The sequence below is a fragment of the Staurois parvus genome, unplaced genomic scaffold (genome assembly GCF_062004578.1).
Source record: "Staurois parvus isolate SC_StPar_1 unplaced genomic scaffold, SC_StPar_1.0 ptg000538l, whole genome shotgun sequence".
NCBI classification, from domain to species: Eukaryota; Metazoa; Chordata; class Amphibia; order Anura; family Ranidae; genus Staurois; species Staurois parvus.
The window spans coordinates 4828091-4849268 of NW_028318334.1; the positions used below are offsets into that span (position 1 = coordinate 4828091).

The 21178-nt window shown below is 40.3% G+C and overlaps 1 protein-coding gene across 1 annotated transcript in view; it reads right to left on the minus strand.

Annotated features, from left to right (window-relative positions):
• Positions 1 to 3907: 3907 nt before the first annotated feature.
• Positions 3908 to 21178, minus strand: part of UQCC1 (ubiquinol-cytochrome c reductase complex assembly factor 1) — a 210568-nt gene continuing 193297 nt past the window's right edge. The window contains exon 10 of the mRNA XM_089690642.1: positions 3908 to 4939. Within this exon, the coding sequence (XP_089546768.1) occupies positions 4805 to 4939 (135 nt within the window). The 3' untranslated portion in view covers positions 3908 to 4804. The remainder of the gene's footprint in view (positions 4940 to 21178) is intronic.

Sequence of the window (21178 nt, forward strand, 5' to 3'; positions counted from 1 at the left end):
ACACTACTTCAATCCGACTTTGACGCAATTTGCAGTGTGATTATGTTGTAGGGCTTTGATGCAACTTTGCATATTCAATGGAGTCAGGTCACACTGTGTATCGTACCAAAGTAGTGTGGAAACCTTTTCCGAAATAGCACCATTCTGAGTCATATTGATTAGGCAAAATTGAAAACTATGACATTTTCCTAGTCATGTGATTCTCACAAGTCACAACAGAAGTCACACTAGCGTGTGTGAGGAAAAGAAAAAAAAAAAAAAAAGGGACTATTTGACAGTGTTTATCAAGATCCAGGTAAGAGATCACTGTGTTCGTGATGCTTTGCTAATAAAAAAACAAAAACAAAACAGATTTCCAACATACCAGAGGGCCATCATCCTTCAAGAAACAGTTGTGTAGTGAAAGTCTGGGAGAAAACAGCGGCCACAATGCTGGAACAATGAAGCTCATCTCAACACCCACCATATCTGATAATGCTTGGCCAGAAATAAGCAAAATCTATTTATTTTTACTTACCTTGCTTGATGGCTTTCCCTCCAGGATACTTTTCGGAAAACCTTTGGCCACTTTTATGGGGTGATTTATAAAGCAGTGGTATAGGCTACACTGGGTTTGATTTACTAAAACTGGAGAGTGCAATATATGGTGCAGCTTTGCTTAGAAACTAATCAGTTTCCATTTTTTTTTTTTACTTGAACAAGCTGAAGTTAGAAGCTGATTGGCTACCATGCACAGTTGCACCAGATTTTGCACTCTGGTTTTAGTAAATCTACCCCACTGTCTTAAAAACATCCAGTACATTTCAAAAGCATGGCTGAGTGTTTTATGAATATGCTTTATGCTTCACTTTATTTTAGGACTCTATAGTAAGCAAAGCCCCACTCATTCTAATGAATGGAGAAAAGTGTTGGGAGGAAAGACTTGCAACGTCACTATCAATTATGCAGATAACAAGCACAGGACTTCTGAGACTCCACATTGGACTCTCTATGAATGGAGTAAAAATACAGGTTGCCCCCCCCCCATTCAGTTTCATAGGAAATCCCATCAGAAGGTTTCAGTTTAAATAAATATATCCTGCTACGGAGATGGTCACCTTGGAGGTGTTGTTGGGTGTCCCAAAGAATAAATGCACCAGGATTACACATACCCACATAACTTGCACCTTGAAGATAGTTAAAAATCTCTTATTCCACACAGGAGGTAAATCATTGCCAAAATATCTCAGCCAACACATCATCTTATTTATATGGCACAAGCAACACCATAGGGGTTCATTTATTGAAGGCAAATAGATTGAACAATAAGCAAAGGAATTTGCCCCAGGGCTTAGTATATGCCGTTCCACTTTACAAAGAATGCCCAATCATTTCCAAGGAAAAAAAAAATAAAAACAGTGTTTGACTGCATGAAGAAAATCAGTAGAGCATTCACTAAGCTCTTGGGAAAATGCCTTAGCAAGCACAACTTCCCCTGCAAAGTGATAAATCCATTGGCACTTTGTCTATTTAGTAAATCAGCCCTAGTGTGTCAGTTGAAATGTGTCAACTGTGGTTTAAACTCTTGTTTGTAGTAAAGAGGTTTTTAACCATCTTTTCAGGGACAGTCCTTGGTTGGATTTCCATTACTTATTAGTGTGCAAGCTGTTAGTCTTTTGCGTGTACATAAAAGTGCATTCTTCTTGAAGTGGAAAAAAAGGAGGCATTGAGGGGGTTTTACTAAAACTGGTGCACTCAGAATCTGGTGTAGCTCTGCATAGTAACCAATCAGCTTCTAAATTCAGCTTATTCAATTAAGTTTTGACAATAAAACCTGGACGCTGATTGGTTTCTATGCACTGCTGCATCAGATTCTATGTGCACCAGTTTTAGTACATCTCCCCCAATTTTCCTCTGTTGGGATTTGGTACTTCTCAGTCAGGGAGATCCAAATGACAGATCAGTAGCAAGGAAGTACTGGGACTATATTTGCCTACCCTACCACCGATACCCAATCTGAGAGACCATTACATGTAATAAGGGCTTTACACATAAATGACAATTTCCATCAACTGATTTATGTAAATTCCTTTTTAATAACAGTTGTAGATGAATATGTAGAGGTTTCTGGATCGAATCACAAGGCAGCAGAACTAAACTGAAAGTGGTATAGCGGAAAAATATTCCAGAAACCTAATTCCTGTCCAATAACCTCATAGAAAACGGTCTTGTGCTTAACAAGACAGCTAGTGCAGACTAAGGGACTACAGCAAATTAACAAGTATTTTGTATCACAGTTTCTGCACACGTCTGACAACTTTAACATGAATAGTTGTGAATGCTTGTAGGGTTTTTTTTTTCTTTTCTTTAACATAGTGTAACTGAATAATGGTTTGAAATAGTCACAATACAACAGAATATAACATGAGCAGACATTCAAAATTTGTAAAACACCCAAACACTCCCGAAGCATAGTTTTGAGACAGACATTTTTGACGTTGACGCAATATTTTCCATATATGGCTGATCAAAACCCAAGGAATAATGACACCACTATGGCACAGTTTGTTTACCTTGCAGAACAGCAGCATCCACGACACATGGCCAACAGGTACACTTTGATCTAGGGTCTTACAATGGGGCAGATTTACAGACAGTCATAGGCAGATTAAATAAAAAAGTAAAATATATGTGCATTAATTGACAAAAAACTAGCTAGCAGTCTACGGCTTCTTTAGCAAACACCCTCCATTAGGGGTCAATTGTCAAGGAGAAACCAATAAATTAGGTACGTAGTCAACAATTCACCCATGCTCTACTGCTCATCAAAGGACTGTGAGAGGAGCGCTGGTGCTCAGGCTGGTTTTTAGATCCAAGAAACGTTACAGAATAGCCAGCAACTCATCCTTATCATATATGCTTTATTGGCACAAAGTAGAGGACATAAAATCCATTAAACTGATGCGTTTTGGGCACAGCCTTTGCCAATGCTTACCAAAGCTTTGACAAAGGCTGTGGCCGAAATTCATCAGTTTTATGGATTCTATGTCCTCTACTGTGTGCCAGTAAAGCATATATGAGAAGGATGAGTTGCTGGCTATTCTGTAATGTATCTTAAATTAGGTACAGCTGAGCAAAATGTAAAGGTGAAGTTTCGTTCTTTATAGCTTTAGTTACATTACTTACCTGTAATGAGGTATGCCCCACGATGTGCTGGTTGCTGGATTCTGTAGAAATCTTCACAGCAGGGCTGCCCTGTCCTCTTCCTGCTGCTGAACTTCCAGTGCTGTGGGGGTTAACAGCTTCCAGTCTCAGCTGCACTAAAGATGAACAGACAGGGACACACCCCCTCCTTCCTCCTCCTACACTAAAGTTTTTTCACTGACTATTCTGCCATGAATGATGAAGGGTGTGATCAGTCACAAGATTCTCTCCTCCATTCACAGTTCATGTTACAGGTAGTGTATTCAGTGAAAGAACTCTCAGATTCAGGAGTGGACAAGAGGGGGCTGGTCTCAGCCAGATCATCTTTACTGCAGCTGAGCCCAGAGGCCCAAAGCTGTTATTCCTCACAGTACTGGAAGATCAGTAGCAGGAAGAGGACAGGGCAGCCCTGCAGTGAAGATTTCTACAGAATTTCCTGCATAATGGGACAAACTGCTTATAGGTAATTGATATGACTTAAGCTATAGAGAAAAAAGTTTTTTAGCTTCAGCTTTAATATGGTCTTCTGTTTGAAATGGAAGTGTTACAAATGCAGTGATAATGGAAATTTACAAACATGTAAATTTTACAAAACTGTGTTCTAAATATACTTGCATCTGTCAACCTTCCCCAAATGTAACGTGCAGCACTGCACGGCATTGTCTATACATAGGATTCAGGTTTGGGGGTAGATTGCAGAAAAAAGTGTAATGTCTGGAGCAACTTAATAAAACTGGAGGAAACCAGATTTTTTTTAATACATTTAAAACTGTACAAAACCCAAAAGCAAACATTTATCATATTGCAGTGTACCAATTCCTAGATGTGATGGCAGCATTAGTTTTCTTTTTTAAGCTTTCTTTCTTCTATTTTCAACTGGTGATCCAGCCAGCTGTTGTTTTCAAAAGCACAAGCTCTCCAGTAGAACATATCAGTTGATATGGATGGGACTATTCAACACTGACAGGAGTAATTAAAACGATCAGATTTTATTTATTCGTGTAAAACCTTTATCCCCAAAAGAAAAAAAAAGACTTTGCTGTAACTGATTACAAAGTGGGACCTGGAATTTGGCTTTAATTTGTTAGTGTACTGCTAATAGTTTTAACACTCCCTCTCCCCCCCCCTTCCCCACACTGACAGTGCTGCTGTCTGCTGTGCCTCCTTTGCTCATTCCTGACTTAAAAAAAACAAATGTAGCCACTACTTGTAAGAAATGGTAAGCTGCAATATAAGACCATTTTGGTTTGGGGTTTAATATGTTTTTGAATGATCAGATCTAATGTGTTGCTATCCTCAACTATATCACTTTTGCTCCAGTTTTCATAATTTACTTTGGATGTGTGCTAATGAGCACAACTATGACAAAATGAAAATGGCCCCTGCGTTACCAGACCAGACATTGCATAGAACGTTATAATATAGGCTAGCCTGGTACCAGCAGACCTAATAGAAGTAGTCTATTCCCTGAACTTTATTATGTAAACTAATCCACTCAGAACATAAGAAAAACGTGTTTCTTCCGCTTTTGTTTCATCTCACATAAACAATAAAATACTCCTGGAACCAAGCACACCAACCAAACTCCCATCATAACATGGTATACAGGGTCACAGTGTCTTTAAAGTCCCTCATCATTGTATGTTGGAGGAGATGGCTTCAAGATGCTTTGAGGATCATTTTCCACTAGAGGGCGCCAAGTGACTTCACCAGTTAACAGAAGATCTTCACCATTTAGAGAATCCAGATACTGCATCTGAAATAACAGGAACAATAGGAAGACATTGGTTATTATAATAAAGTTTAAAACCCAACACCTGCCATTTTTATTTCTGGATAGAGTGTGGAAAGGTTAGAGCCTCTTCTACCTTTTTATTGCTGTCTGTGTCCCCATTTGGGAGATTTCTCTGTATACAAAGAGAACAGGAAATGAAGTAATACAGTATCTCCCCACTTCCTGCAGATGGGACAGAACTGGAAGTTAAGGAAAATCTCTACAACAACAGCCCCCACAGCATTTCAAAACTTGAAATTGAAAAAGAAATTGCTGGATTTGGGCTTTAAAAATAAATGACCTCTCCCTAAATTGTACCTTCAAGAAATGATGCTATTGTTTTTTGGGAGATTATATTACCCATTACAATTTTTTTTAAACCAAGACATACATTGAAATGAAAAAAAAAAATAAAATGGATGTTTAACTCCTTGTCCGCCAGTGCCGTTTATAAATGGTGGGTGGTAGATAGGGATTTTAAACACACTCCTGGCTCAACAGAACAGGCGATGGGCTTTCATGTGGAAGTGATTTGCGTGGCTATAAAGCCACCCAATCACTTCCACCGCTCCCTGAAGGTACTGTACGCCCCACCCAACAGCCGTCGCCATGTATCCCAGGCCCTGCCGTCCCACGTGTGTATCTCCACCCCCCTCCGGCAAATGTACATGGATTATATTGGATTATGGATTTGGCTGTTACTTTTCCCAGTTTAGCTTTAGTGGAAAGTGGGGGAAAATGTCTTTCTAAAGAGAACCTGTCATAGCAAAAACTCTTATCACATAGGGGCCCCTATTGATAGCAATAAAGTTAATTGTAAAAAGAAAAAAAAAAAAAGTAACAAAAACCATGCACCAACGTAAAAAACACAAATAATGAGTGAAAAGCAATAACTCTAGGGCCATCATTTTCGGCACGTTTGAGCAATTTTAAGGCTTGACATGTTGGGTATGTACAATCACCAACCACTTTGTTAGGTGCACCTGTTCAATTGCCTGGTAACACAAATTACTATTCAGCCAATCACATGGCAGACACTTAATGCATTTAGGCATCTAGACGTGGGGAAGACGACTTGCTGAAGTTCAAATTGAGCATCAAAATGGGGAAGAAAGGGGATTTAGGTGACTTTGAATGTGTCATGGTTGTTGGTGCCAGACAGGCTAGTCTGAGCATTTCAAAAACTGCTGATCTACTGGGATTTTCACACACAACCATCTCTAGGGTTTACAGAGAATGGTCCAAAAAAGAGAAAATATCCAGTGAGCAGCAACTGTGTGGATGAAAATGCCTTGTTGATGTCAGAGGAGAATAGGTAGACTTTGTACTGCGGCATTCAGATGGTAGGGTCAGAATTTGGTGTAAACATGAAAGCATGGATCCATCCTGCCTTGCATCAATGGTTCAGGCTGGTGGTGGTGGTGTAATGGTGTGGGGGATATTTTCTTGGCAATAGCAAGCTGTACCTAATAAAGTTGCCAATGAGTGTATTTACTCATTGCAATCTCAGCTTTTATATTTTAAAAAAAGGGTAACGTATTCTATTTGTGTGTACTAAAATGAACTTTCATGCCTTTTTTTTTTTTTTAACTAAAAATTTATGTTTGAAAACATACCCAAATATCACGTAAGATAAAAAAAAATCACTACCACTATTATATTCTTCAGGGGCTCTGCTTTCAGAAAATATACATTGTTTTTGGTGGTTTAACTAATCTTTAGACCTAAAATTCTAACATTGTGCAAAAATGGAAAAAAAAGACCCTGGTAGAAAAGTTAAAAACCCCGAGCAAATTTGCAATAGATGTAAATTGTTCTAGAAGATTCACCAAACTCTTTCAAGAGAGAAAAGTCACTATCTCACAGATCCCAGGTTTCCTGACCCAATTACCAAGTACACATTTTACTAAACTCTCTACCTGCTGGTGAAAACTGTAAATCCAAAACATCCTTCTGATATGGTGGGCCTTCCTAGATGCTCACAGCAGTCAAGATTCTCTTTTGCTTCTCTACGACAGTCTGGGAGAATTAAAGTGAGAAGCGGTTTGCTGTAAAAAGGACAAATATTCCTTTTGACAGTTTCTGAAGCCCTATACGGATTGGACGAAAGTTGACAATGCAATACGCAAAACCATGGGATGATGCTCTTGATTTTGTGGATCAAGGGGCTGCTGGCAGGGGGGAACCCATTTGGTGTTACATTTTACAGTGGTGGTTTAAATTAAAAATCACTTCATAGAATGTTTATAATTAATACAGCAGCTAGATGAATGAGTGTGGCTCCTTGATATATTTCCCAGTGCAGACACCATGCACTGTGTTGGTTTTTCATGTTTAGCCTTTGGCTGCTAGTCTTTTTCTCTAGTGACATCACCTCTGGTTTCTTCTTTACCTGGCCAAGCATGCTGTCTCCTATGCCAACTGCATAAAAATATCTATCTTCCACATTTTTATATTCTAGAGTGACATCACCAGGCAGCAAATATACATTCTGTTCAGTGCAGTGGAAAAATGCTTGCGCAAACATGTTCCTCCTGGTCCTTTAAGGCACTTTAGAATTCCAATAATAATATCTGCAGTTACATTGGCTATGGTTCAAGCCTGTCTTCCAGATTCTGCTGTTCCTTTGTATAATGCCTACCATGACCCCTGCCTAAGTTACAACCCTGTTTGACTGCTGGCCTAGGTATGAACACTTACTGCCCACACCATGGCTTGGTTTTCTGATCACTCAGCATTCTCTTTGATTATCTGCCTGCACATCACCTGCGGTTCTTAGCCTAGTTCCCATCAGTCATGCAATGAAATCCATACCAGATGAAGACCAGACATTGTTTATACTTCGTGTCTCAGGAAGGCTCATACTGGTGACGCAAGATTGCCTGTGACAAATCTCACCAAATGCTTCATTTTCATTCCACAACTCAAAAACATACAAAAACTATATTTCACTCAAGATGTTCTCCAATATGCATGTCTGTATGATTGTGGTAGGGATATTCAATGATCAATACCTTCTGTTGCATAAACAAACGTACAGTTTTAAGTTCTCTAAAGCACTAGTCCTCAACCACTGAGCCATAGCCCAGTACTGAGCCTTTTTCCGCTGTCTGTCAAGCTCAATGATGCCCCAGTGACTGTTTTTTTCATTTAATTGAAACCCAGTTTGCAGTTTGAACATGTTTCAAGTTTGTACCCATTCTAATTGGTGTGTGCATTCATGTTACAGGTCACTGAAAAATACCTACTCCAGGAACTTAACATTACATCAAAAATGAGAATTGAAAATCCATAGCAAATTGGAGTTGTAGCTAATGGGAACCAATCAGATTTCACCATTTATTTTTGGGAAAACATTAAAGAATTTAATCAGTTGTCATGGGAAACAACTGCAATAGAGCATCCATTCCTGATGATGCCTGTTTTGGGGAAACGTGTTGGGTTGAACTGGTCTGTGACATCATCACACTTGTGGGCAGGACCTGTGGTGGTGCTTTGCTTATTGCACAACACTTGTCTTCCTTTCTGCCCATGTGAGTGGATTTCTTTTATAAATAAATTATGTGTAAATATGCTACACCATTAGGCTTCTCCTTTTTATCTATCACGTGGCTGACATCTGTTGACACCTGCCAAGTAAAGGATTTAGGCTGTGACATCCCTCCAGTTATACAGATCCGGAGTTGGTGAAAAAAAACTTCACCTGAGTTAGAGTAAAGTGCAGATAGAGCTCTTTATGTTGAAATCTTTTATTTCAGTAAGTTGCTGTGCTCAGGGGATAAACACCAGAGCCCTGGAGCCCTTTAACGAATATGTATTGGCAGTGAAAGCACTTTGCAAGTTTCACGGTGGACTCTTTATTGGTTCACGTAGGATTTTTTGTGTTAATTCAGAGAACATTTGTTAAAGAGTTTCCTGTATACTTATTTGCATAATGTGTTATGGACACTGTATGGTTATTCTTTTTTGGACATTTTGTTTTTTTTTTTAAAGAGATAAAACGCACCTATTGGGTATATACAACTTCAGTTGTGTACTATTTGTATCCAGTTCAGTTTAATAGATCAGTCCTGTAGCGTCTTATGATAATAAGTTATGATTTAAAAATGGTAGTCCAAACTATTTATTCTTGTTCGTTATGAATAGAGTACAGGTGCTTTAGAATGGGGGTTGGCAACTAACTGATTAAGATCTAGCTGTCCATCACAACCATGTTGAGGCATGAAAGGTTTTGGAAAACATTTACCGGGCCTTGGTTTCCCTAAGATATAGACCCACTGCTCTAGAGGCCTATGTATATGAGCTAAATAGATCAACAGTTTTCTTATTTGACATATTTGTGTGGCTACTATACAGTTGTACAAAATGAACACAATGGGCTGAATCAAGCATTAGTTTTACATCCCTCAAACCTGACAAGATATCTCCGCCACAGAGTTTTACATTTGTTTCTGCAATTCTTCTGTATGTGCTTTTGAAATACCTAGCTTCCATGACTAGGTAATCCCTCCTGTACCTTCCTTTTAGGAATGCACAGTTCATATAACTTTTGAAGCTCTTCACAGTCTTTTGGGTATACTTTATCTCATACATAACCGATCATACTTTATCTTACTTTAAAGTTAGTATGTTATGACTTACCATGTATGCGGTATTTATCATTAAAGTGTTAGTAACACCTCATCAGGAATATGCAGTTCAGTTTTGGGCACCAATTCACAAAAAGAACATTGGGGAACTGGAGAAAGTACAGAGAAGGGCAACCAAACTGATAAGAGGCATGGAGGAGATCAGCTATGAGGAAAGATTAGAGGAACTGAATGTATTCTTTAATCTCCAAACACAGAAAGGATTCTTCACAGTGAGAGCTGTGAAAATGTGGAGTAGACTACCTCAAGAGTTGGTTCTGGCCAGCTCAGTGGATTTCTTCAAAAAAGTCCTGGATTCTTTCTTAGATACATAGAATATAACTGGATACTAACATTCATAAGTAAAGTTGATCCAGGGAATATCCGATTGCCTCTCAGGGGATCAGGAAGGAATTTTTTTACCTGCAGGAGCATATTGGATCATGCTTTGCTGGGTTTTTATTGCCTTCCTCTGGATCAAGTGTGGGTATAGGATTATAACTTTTTTTTTTTTGTTAATGGTTGAACTGGATGGACTTTTGTCTTTTTTCAACCAGACTATGTAATTATGTAACTATGTTACTAAACCCAGGACCCTGCATTCACTATATCTGGTCTCCCACAGTACACAGAACATGGGAATGCAATTATTGTAGTAAATATAAACTGCTAAATACCTTTTCTTATCAGCATTATATAGCAGCCTTGTGACTTCTATCAGTGTCCACCTGAGCACTGCTTAAAACTAGTAGGAGTTTTCATTCTGCTCTGACTGTTCTATGAGGCTGCATAACCCCTGACTCTCTGTCTGGACAGTGCCGATTGGCGTTGTGCTGATCACATGCACCGTCCCAAAGAAAAAAAACAAAAACAAAAACCGCTCTAGCAATATACACTAAACTGAGCATGTGCAGAGTGAATTCTAGAGCTCTGCACTATCAGCAGATGGATTGGGGACAGTAGAAGTCGAGGATCAGAGAAAACAGGATCAAACAGCTTTTTACACAATGCGGAGGATTAACCCCTTAGGTTCCACGGTGAGTATAACAAGCATGTTTTACTGCATTTACAGACTGATTTGACTGTTTTGGGTTTAGTAACACTTTAAGACACGGGTCTTTCTTAGACACTAGTAAAAATGTGTGTAGAGGCATTGCACTTCATTTATATAAAATATTTTGGCTAGTCCACAATGACATACAAGTGGTATTTCTTCTAAGTAATTTTATTGGTTAGGGTTATTTGGTTCCACTTTTGGGCCATTATTTATAAGAGTTGTGCATCCCATTTTGCTGTCAATCTTTATGTACTGTATGTGCTTTATAAGACATAAATAATACCAACAGACAGACAACGAGCCCCACAGTCACAATGATAAGCATATCATTACACATTCCCTTCCTTTGGAAAAAAAATTGTAAAAAGGGCAAATATGTGATTCAATTAAAAAACGTGAAGAGTTAAAAACCTGTCCAGCATCCACTGACTTATTTACTAGAGGAGTGATCTATAAAAAAATAAAATGGGATTTTCCTGTAAATTCTCACTTTCAAATGAAGGCAGCAGCTAATGTCACATCTCCGTGACTTTGGGCAACTTACTTTCCATCCACTGCGTGCCTGCACCTGCCAAATATCACATCGCAGAGCATTTACCTACGCACGGCTCCTCCAAATCATATTTGCCTTTCAGGAGATCTAAACGTTTCCAGCGGGGAGCGTAGCGGGGAGAGGTGAGACATGTAAACTCACATTTTCAGTAAGTCTTTCTAATTTGTAGTCAAGGCTTGAGTATTGTTAGTATTAAAAGTCTTAAACGGCTCTACGCCCGGGTTAAGCTGCCAAGTCAACACATTTCCATGTATGCTGCAATATGCTAATTCTTTCAGCAATCTAAATACGTAGTTAATCAAATATCATTAGGAGGTCATAATTAAACCTGTCAGATCCATCTAACTGTGCGAGTTCCATAGTTCTCCTTAATGAAACCTTGGTAATAAAGAAAATAGCACTTCTGAATATAGTATAATCTGTTTTAGAAAAGTAATCTAGATCAGAAAATGCACCTGAGGCTTGAAAAACATTTTCTTGTGAGACCACGCGTATGTAATCCAATGCATTATCCAAACGCACAACAAATAATAATGGGTAAGACCTTGTTCACACAATCATTAGTTTAGAGTGTAAGCTCACCTTTTCAGAAAAAAATGAAAAGGTAAGCACCGTACACCCTCCTTATATACAAATTTGGAGGGGTATAATAAAGCTACATGAAAATCCATATGGTCCATCAAAAAGTCCATGTGGGGGGACCATTAGTGTTCACAATGACAATATATTTGCAAATGGCGGCATCAGTGGCAGCACCCTCAGAGCAAAGCTGAACTCTGTATGTGGAAAAGAAGAAGGAAGAGGGGCGCCGGACTAAGTGCAGCATTAAATGTATAATTTATTAGTAAAAATGACAATTAGCAACTCACAGGATGTAAAAAGAAATGAGCATGTTGCCAAACATAGTCCGGACTCCCGGGAGGCAATGGAGGACAAGTGGTATCCATGCATCTGATTTTGGCTGGTAGGGTAGTATCCTGGAGCGGCCGGCCACTGCAGGGAACCAGTATGGAACGCAAATGGCACCAGGGCGGATGCGACATCAGCGTAGGAGCGTGATGACGTGGGTGGGCGGTAACACGTTTCGAAGCGGAGCTTCTTCCTCAGACCTGATAGGGCAACAGAAGTGGCCATCTATATAGGGGATGTAGGGACGGGGACAGCAACAAGGGATGTGGCTAGGCTAAAAGAAACATGCTATTTATACTTTGCTGCCCGGACTACGTTTGGTGACATGCTCATTTCTTTTTTACTTCCTGTGAGTTGCTAATTGTAATTTTTACTAATAAATTGTACATTTAATGCTGCACTTAGTCTGGTGCCCCTCTTCCTTCTTCTTTACCATACACCCTCCTGACTCCCCCTTGTCTCTGCTGTACATACCTCCACGGGTGATAAGCTGTCAGTGCCTGTGTAGCCAATGTAGTGATTCGGGGATTTGAAATCTCCGCTCTACTTCTTCTTTCTATAGGACTGATTGGAGTGATTCCAATTGGTCACAGCAGTCCAAATAGAATCACACTGACCTGTCCTGGAAGCCTTACAGGAAGAAAGGGCGGTAGAGGTGAAGATTTCAAATCCATGGACTGCTCCACGGCTGTATGGGCACAGAGAACTCATTAACCACGGAGGAGGTAAGTACAGCAGCAGGTACCGAGGAGGTGGGAAGGGTGTGAAGGGTTAGCTCACTTTTTCAGAAAAGATGAATTAACCCTTTAACCAGTGCTGTCACTTTAAAGCCCAAATCCGGGAAAAAAAATAGTTTTTTACGTTTTGATCAAAGTGAGGTGGTGTAACCTCTGATTTGTTTAGCTGTGTGTGACTCTACTGAGAAGATTTCATCTTACAGCCCATTCACACGTAAGCGATCAGTTGCAGCACATTATGGAATGTGTAAATGTACATTTAGAATCTCCCAAGGCAACACTGTGGTTGAAAATACCTTTTATCAATGCAGTGCACCATAAAGCACAGTATGTGCTTTGTGGAACATTGCACTTTGCACTCTACTGTACAGTGTTTTGGGGTGCTGTTCACAATGAAGGGCACCATAATGCCATAGAGCAGGTGTGTTAGCATGTTTTGCATGTTGCAACAAGGCAAAGTGTGAATGGGCAGTTAGCTTGCACCTGATTGGATGGAATTCAGCAGAGCTGCCCCTCATTTAATAAGCTCTGGAGCAACTGCACTTGCAGAGTCTGTTTGCCTTTAATAAATCAACCCCAATGTTTTCATCATTTCCCAAAGGCTCCAGCAGTCATTTTGTATCAGGTTACAGCTGCATCACTGCAAGCATAATATGCTGAATATGGGTAACTGAAAATAATAGACAATGTACAAATGATCTGCTTACAGAGATGCATGGGGTGCTGGATGAGTATGCATCTAAACTGTTCCAGGCCCCCTAACTCAGCATCAAGAAATAAAAAAAAGGGTGAAAAAATAATTCAATTAAATTAAAAAAATTCCCAGAGGCCTCACATAACACATTGGTTAGTTCACACCAAATCATGCGTGAAGAAAGCCAACTTGGTCATATTTTACAGGCATATTTAAAAAGCAATAAATGTGTACATTCACTGCAGTGAATCTGCCTGGTGCATGTGTTTTAAGTACAGTGATGAATCCATCTGCAGTGAATGTTGGTGAATGTCACATTAAATGTAGCCAGGTGCTTAGCCAGCACAGAGAACAACTACAGGCATTGTGCCGCAGCTGTCTTATATACCCAAACAGGATTCTTATGCTGGCTTTAGCACCATTCAGCCTCCACTCAGCAGGGGCGAGACTTTGCTTTCACAATGTTGTAGCTGCACGGATCACGGGAAATGTAGTTCACAGGGAGCACTGTGCTGCAAAAATGAATCACACTGCAGACTACAATGTCCAAAAAAACGCTCTAAAGGAAGGAAAGCGAGGCATAGTTTACCGGGCTTTTGGAAAGGAAGAGCTCTCTTACTGAACGGGGACCAAAGCCCCAAACAGCGATTCATTGTGTGTGCAGAAACCAGAGAGACAGCCTGTGAGCACCAGAGTGCTGGGACTGAGCCTTTGGTTATCGGGTTTCTGGACAAGTGTCCAGCACAAGGTTCGCTGGGTTTTTTGATCAAATCATCATTTTAATGTATATTTCCCAACTCCAAGCTGTATAAACTTGAATGCTTATTGGATTTAAGCATATCAGGGGATGTATATTTGTGTAATGAGGGAGGGTGTGACCTGTGGAGATCAACACCCTAAATCAAGGTGTGCAAAATTATTAGGCAGTTTCTTTAACTGACTCTAAAAAGTAAAAAATTGTAAAAATATATTTCAGAGGGATGCAGCACTCTTGAAATTGCGAAGATAGTGGGGATCGATCACAGAACCATCAAACGTTTTGTGGCAAATAGTCAACAGGGTCGCAAGAAAAAGAAGACGCAAATGAACGGCCAAGAATCAAATGTGAAGCTACCAGGAACCCATTATCCTCCAGTGCTGTCATATTCCAGAACTTCATCCTACCTGGAGTGCCCAGAAGTACAAGGTGTTCGGTGCTCAGAGACATGGCCAAGGTAGGGAGGGCTGAAACCCGACGACCAGTGAACAAGACACATAAGTTGAAGCATCAAGACTGGGCCAAGTAATATCTGAAGACAGATTTTTCAAAGGCTTTATGGACTGATGAGATGAGGTGACTCTTGACGGACCAGATGAGTGGGCTTGTGACTGGCACAGAGCTCCACTTTGACTCAGACGCCAGCAAGGTGGAGGAGGGGTTCTGGTATGGGCTGGTATTACTGTAATACCCCCTCCAGGGGTAAGCGCTACATAAATATGAGATACACTAATAAATTACATTTTATTTGCCTGTGACAAAATGTAAGGTTGTAAAAAAAAAGAAAGAAAATACATTTCTACATAAGCGTTACTGTTCCACTATGATATACCATATATCTTTGTATTTAAAATCAAAACTTTTGCACCATTTTCACTATTATAGAATTTGGGGGAAAAAATTGGAAATTTTTACTTTTTTGTTCCCCCCTCCCCTCTTCCTTAATTAACCTTTTAAACTAAAAACATATACAAGCCAGCTTCTAAACATTTCAGATCTGCTTCTAAATGAAGGCCTATTTGTCTTCAAAATGAAGCTGCATTACACTTTACAACAGACTACAAATAAAAAAAAATTATTTGGTACAGAGTGGACATCACTGAAATGCCAAATATTGCTACGGAGAAAAAGCCCCGAAGTTGTTATGGATAACGTTTAACATATCAGATGTCCAAAACAGTTGAAATAAGTACAGTAATTTACGAAGTAATATCTTACCTAGTTTAAAGTAATAGAAGCCTTATAATGGTTTACATTTTACAGCTCCTAAAACTGTCACCTGTATCTACCTTAAAGCGTTTCCAAAGTCATTACCTTTTTTTTTTTTTGTTAACTTTTATGCATTTTTTGTATTAAAGCAAAAAAAAACTCCCAACTATCCTTTCTCCCTCTCCTTCTCTAAACACTTACCTGGCTTGATTTGTCACTCCAGTGCAGTCCCTGGGTGCAGCAATTCTCCTCCACTTTCTGGCCTCACAGGAGATTCGGGCAGCAGCTGCTGTCAGTCAAACTCCTGTGAGCAGCGAGTGGGGACGAAGGCGCTGTGTACAGCACTGTGTACTATAGGGTACTGTTCTCAGGAAGAAGAAATCATTGTTTTATACTGTATGACAGTTTTTCACAGGGTACCATTATTCACTAAGCCACTCTGACACCGGCTGCTTTTTTTTTGCTGCATGTTGGTGCATTTTGCACACTGACGTTTGTTAAATACACTTTGACTGACATGCATTCACATCTTTTTTTAACGCATTGCCGTGCTGGCTTATGTTCACAAATCTTCTTCTGATGGGAGCTACAACTGACCATTTAACCGCCTCCCACCCACCATATAAGGAAATGATGGGCGGGCGGCAGTTCTTTCATTCTGGGAGGGTGCCATATGACGTCCTCCCACTCTAACCACGCATAAGCGCTGATCGGTGGTGTGCTGTGACCCTGGGACACAGCGGATCACCGATCAGTGGAAAGAGCCGATGACGTCGGCTCTGTCATGTGATTAGCTGTGTCCAATCACAGCTGATCGCATGTAAATAAGGAAATGCCGGTTATCAGCATTGCTATCCTCACAAGCTGTCACGCTGACAGCTCGTGAGGAGACTAGAGCCGGTAATCGGCGTTACTCAGAGGGGACATATACACTGATCATCAGGGCACTGATGATCAGTGTAGCCCCATCAGTGCCACCTGTCAGTGTCCATCAATGCCACCTGTCATTGCCCATCATTGCCACCTGGCAGTGTCCATCAGTGCACATCAATGCCACATATAAGTGCCTACCAGTGCACATCAATGCCACATATCAGTGCCCATCTGAGCTGCCTTTCAGTGCCAGTCAGTGCTGCCTATGAGTGCTGCAAATCAGTGCCGCCTATCTGTGCCCGTCAGTGCTGCCTATCAGTGCCATATATGAGTACTGACTTTCAGTGCCCATCAGTAATGTCTGTGAATGCACACCAGTGATGCCTGTCAATGCCCATCAGTGCCACCTACCAGTGCCTCATCAGTGCCCATAAGTACAGCCTATCAGTGCCCATCACTGCAGCCTCATTAGCACACATCAGTGAAGGAGAAAAATTACTCATTTACAAAATTTTATAACAGAAACTAAGAAAGTTGTTTTGGTTTGTTTATCAAAAATAAAAAACCCCAGCGGTGATTAAATACCACCAAAAGAAAGCTCTATCTGTCTCAAAAAATTTAAAAAAATTTCATATGGGTACAGTGTTGCATGACCGCGCAATTGTCAAAAAGTGCAACAGCGCTGAAAGCTGAAAATAGGCCTGGGCAGGAAGGGGGTGAAAGTGCTCGGAAGGTCCACTGCTATCTAGAAGTGGCTGTAAGGCTGCTTTCACACTGAAGAGTTTTTCAAGTGTTTTTGTGTTAAAAAAAATTGCCTGAAAAGCTCAAGAAAACTGCTTCTCTATGTATGTGAATGTATATCTTTGTATGTTATGAGTTGCGCTTTTGGTGTGGCATAAAAACTCCTGCTTGCAGCATCTTTGGGGCATGTTTGGGGAGTTAAAAAAAAAAAAAAAAGCCCCCAAAATCAATGGAAAACGCCTGCAAAATGCCCGAGCAGCGTTTTTGTCACGTGTCCGGCAAAAGGGCAGAAAAAATGCAGCAAAAATGCCTATGTGTTTTTGTTGCGGATCAGTGTGGAAGTAGCTTAAAAGGGGTACAAAAGATTAGCAGCACAGAGATAGAAGAAAGGTGAAAAAACAGCTGAAAACGTGTATTTTATTTAAAAAAAAATTACATGTATAATACACAGTGCTTTAGCAAAAAAAAAGTAATTCAGTTAGGATTTACATCTATTTTAAAGAGCTAAACTGGTGGAACAACAGGAGGCACCCCTTTGGAGTGTCAGCTGGCGTCACAACAAAAAGAAAAAAAAAAAAGAAAAGAAATGGACATGTATTTGTTTTAGTTAGCCTTGACAAAAGTCTCATACCTAAAACACAATTTAAAAAGCTATCTAGATTTCTGGGCATACGTTGCAATCGTGTATTTGAATGCTCTAGCATCGTCTTTGTCCCAACAAAGAGAATACGCCATGTCTGCAAGGTGTGAGCGAATTTCACTATGTTTCTGGAAGACGTCTGCTGGAATAACACTGTTTAACATACACAAAGTGTCCCGAAGGTCTGGGAGCTGTTTTCACCATGCTTGGCCTGCAGTCAGCCAGCGAGAGCACCAGCTCACAGAGTGGCAGGAACACAGACCAGCTGAATAAACAATGACATGTTAGAGAGAAGGTTGAAAAAAATTTTTCAATCTGCTCTCAAGATCCTGCCTGTCCCATACTTGTTAACACGGCTGTTCCAGCCCAATCTCACATAATCCGTAATGAATACCTTGTGTTAACAAACCTTTGGAAAAGAAAAGTCAATATTTCATTTTACAGTACGCAGCAAAATTAATTTTAGAGATCGTGTTGTAGGAGCCGCGTAAGACATGTTCATCTTGATGTTAGTAGAGAACCTGATGGCCAGCTCTGACCTGTGAAGACTTTTGAAGAGGACAGTTAACTAGGGCTGCAATTACACCTTGAAAGCACTTATATCTTTGGTAAATATCTTGCAGAAATCTTTTAAGGAGCATGGAGTCATTGGAAAAGGATTACGTAACACACAGGTGTTCCTGCAGACCCGTACAGCTCAGTCCATGCAGAAAAAGACATCATTAAAACCAAACCTTAGAAGGACCTACAAAATCCACATGAGACTAAACACTAAAACATTCTTTGGAATTGAAGGATTATTAAGCATGTCACGGTGGTGTTTATTTCGTTTAACGAGTCCAGCTACACTAGCTCGACCACAGAAGACACCATGCTGGAAACTCTTAGGAACTTACTATGCACGGATTCGGTGATGGCGGCTTTCCTCCATGTCCTTACTATGTCCATACACTTGGAATACCATTAAAGAGGAATATAGCGGGGAAAAAAGAGGGGTTCAAGGGTTGAATCATCCAACAGGTTTGTATTACTGTCTGTGTCCCCACTGAGGAGATTTCCCAGTACTTGTTCTCCTGATAACCAGGGTATTGCTGTGACCTGAATATTATGGTTTCTTTATTTGGAGGACATTCTCCATATATCTCCTCTGTGGATTATCCACAGGAATATACAAAGAATGAACTCCAGGGAATTGAACAGAAAGTATACCCTGTAGCAATGGCTTGGCTGACCAAAGACAGAACATGTGAGAAAATCCCCCCCCCAATGGAAACACAGACAACAACATAATCAAAGGGGTAAGTTCACCTTTTCACAAAAAATGAAAACATGAAGTAACTGAATATTCTGGTCACCCCTTAAGACCTGACTTTTTCATTGTTTGTGAAAAGGTAAACTTCCACTTTAAGACACATATTCTAGTCCTGCATTATTCAAAACTAGAAAAAAAAGGGCAAAGAAACTTGAAAAGAAACTTCTGTGTCCTCTGATTTACAATTGAACAACTGATCAGTTGCTTTACAATAAAGTTTTTAAAACCGAGTTAACAAGGTCTCATTTTAAGCAATGGGAAAAAGACCTCTCAATATCTCCTTGACACCAGATCAATGCAGAAAATTCTTCACCACACCTTGAAATCATCCATCTGCACCAGAATTCAAGAATCCAACTTCAAACTCTTGTCCAGATGGTAGTGAACTCCAACAGTCACTCAATTGTTTCAGAAACCTACAACAAATAATGGCACCGCAACTTGGATAGGGGTTCGAGTCTACACATATTCTGGTCCTGCCCGATTGATCAGACCCTTCTGGAACAGAGTCAGAGAAGTCTCTAAAAAAAGTCACAGACTTAATTATTTTGATGATCTGGCACCAAATACCCACCAAAATATACAAACAATCCATCCTCCATCACCTCCTAAATTCTGCCGAATCCTGCATACTCCACAAAGACTCTTCTCTTGATATTCATGTAGTTATGCATGGAAGATATCAGATGGGTGTGGGATCTAACTCTCTTCTTCTAAATTAAACCATATATCTACTGCACAACATGTTATTAATGTATTGAACTCATGATCTTGGAGGAATGCAAAGACCTGCTACATAGAAGTCTCTGAATCCTAACAGTACGCCCTGAATCCCACCTGAGGAATATCCTGACCACTCAACCTTCCCCTCTCAACTTTTCAGTCCTCTCTGCTTTTGGAATGTACCTCCCTCACTCCCTAAAAACCCGCCCAGCCTTACTTGCTATGGGCTGCACTCCTGAATCTGGGGCCGCCATCACTGACTGTCCTATTTCCTACAATGCAATTTTTCAGTGCTTTGATAGTTTGACTGACAAATAATCAGACATGCAATACTGTAACCAAATGCATTTTATATAAGGTTTTTGAGATAGAGGTTTCTGATAGTGGAATTTAATAATTACTGTCCTATTTTTAAATTTTACTATAAAAAAGAAAAAAGGAGCAACAATTCTGAAAATTTTTTTTTTCCCTTACATGCTGGTAAAATGGCCCCTTTTTTGAAAGTAAACACCCAAAGCTGATCACTTTTTCCCCCTTTTTATGGAAATGAAGAAACATGCCAGTATCAAGGGGGTTAAAACATGGAGGTTGGTGATGGTGCACTAGATACATTAAATATAGGGGTCATACGCATAGGGAGGGGTAAGTGACGGGATTAATGTACAGATCACATACACAGGAAGGATAGAGTTGAGCGTGTTAATCTTTACATGTGCATGTTTAGATGTGCCTCGCCCTCTGCCACCATTCTGGCCAAGGCCAGAATGATGTATCCTTGGTTCTGCAGCTTTCTGGGATACTCACAAAACATCTCCCAGGAGGCTGCAAAATGGGGCACACAGAGAGGCTAGGGCCAGAGGGTAGGTCACAGTGTGTCATCGGTAGCTGACTGCCTGCATCCACAAGAGGCAGCCAGCTGAATATGACTAGGATGGCAGCTGGAACCCAAGGTATGTCATCCAAAAAGTGCATAACAGAGGGCAATGCTAGATTTGTTGTGTGGGTGAGTATGTGTGAGAACGTGGTACTATAGGTAAGAGGGGGAAAAAACAACATTGCGGGTTTGAGTACCACTTTAACTAGTGAAGCCATAGGATTGGCATGACATCCAGGAATCCAGCAACCTCTAAAAGAAATCTGCACCGGAGGACACTAATTTCTCTAATAGCACTTTACTGTTCTATGTCTCCATTAGGTACATCTCCTCTCACATTCTGCCCTGTTCTCCAAATAAGAAGATGTAGTGGCTGCATGAATTTTATTTTTTAGGCTTTTTTCCCCCCTTTATTTTACCTAGTGATCCAGCCAGTAACACTTCCTGCCTTAGGGTGTCTGCTTTTATCTATACATGTAAAACCTTTATCCCCCCCCAAAAAAACCACTGCTTG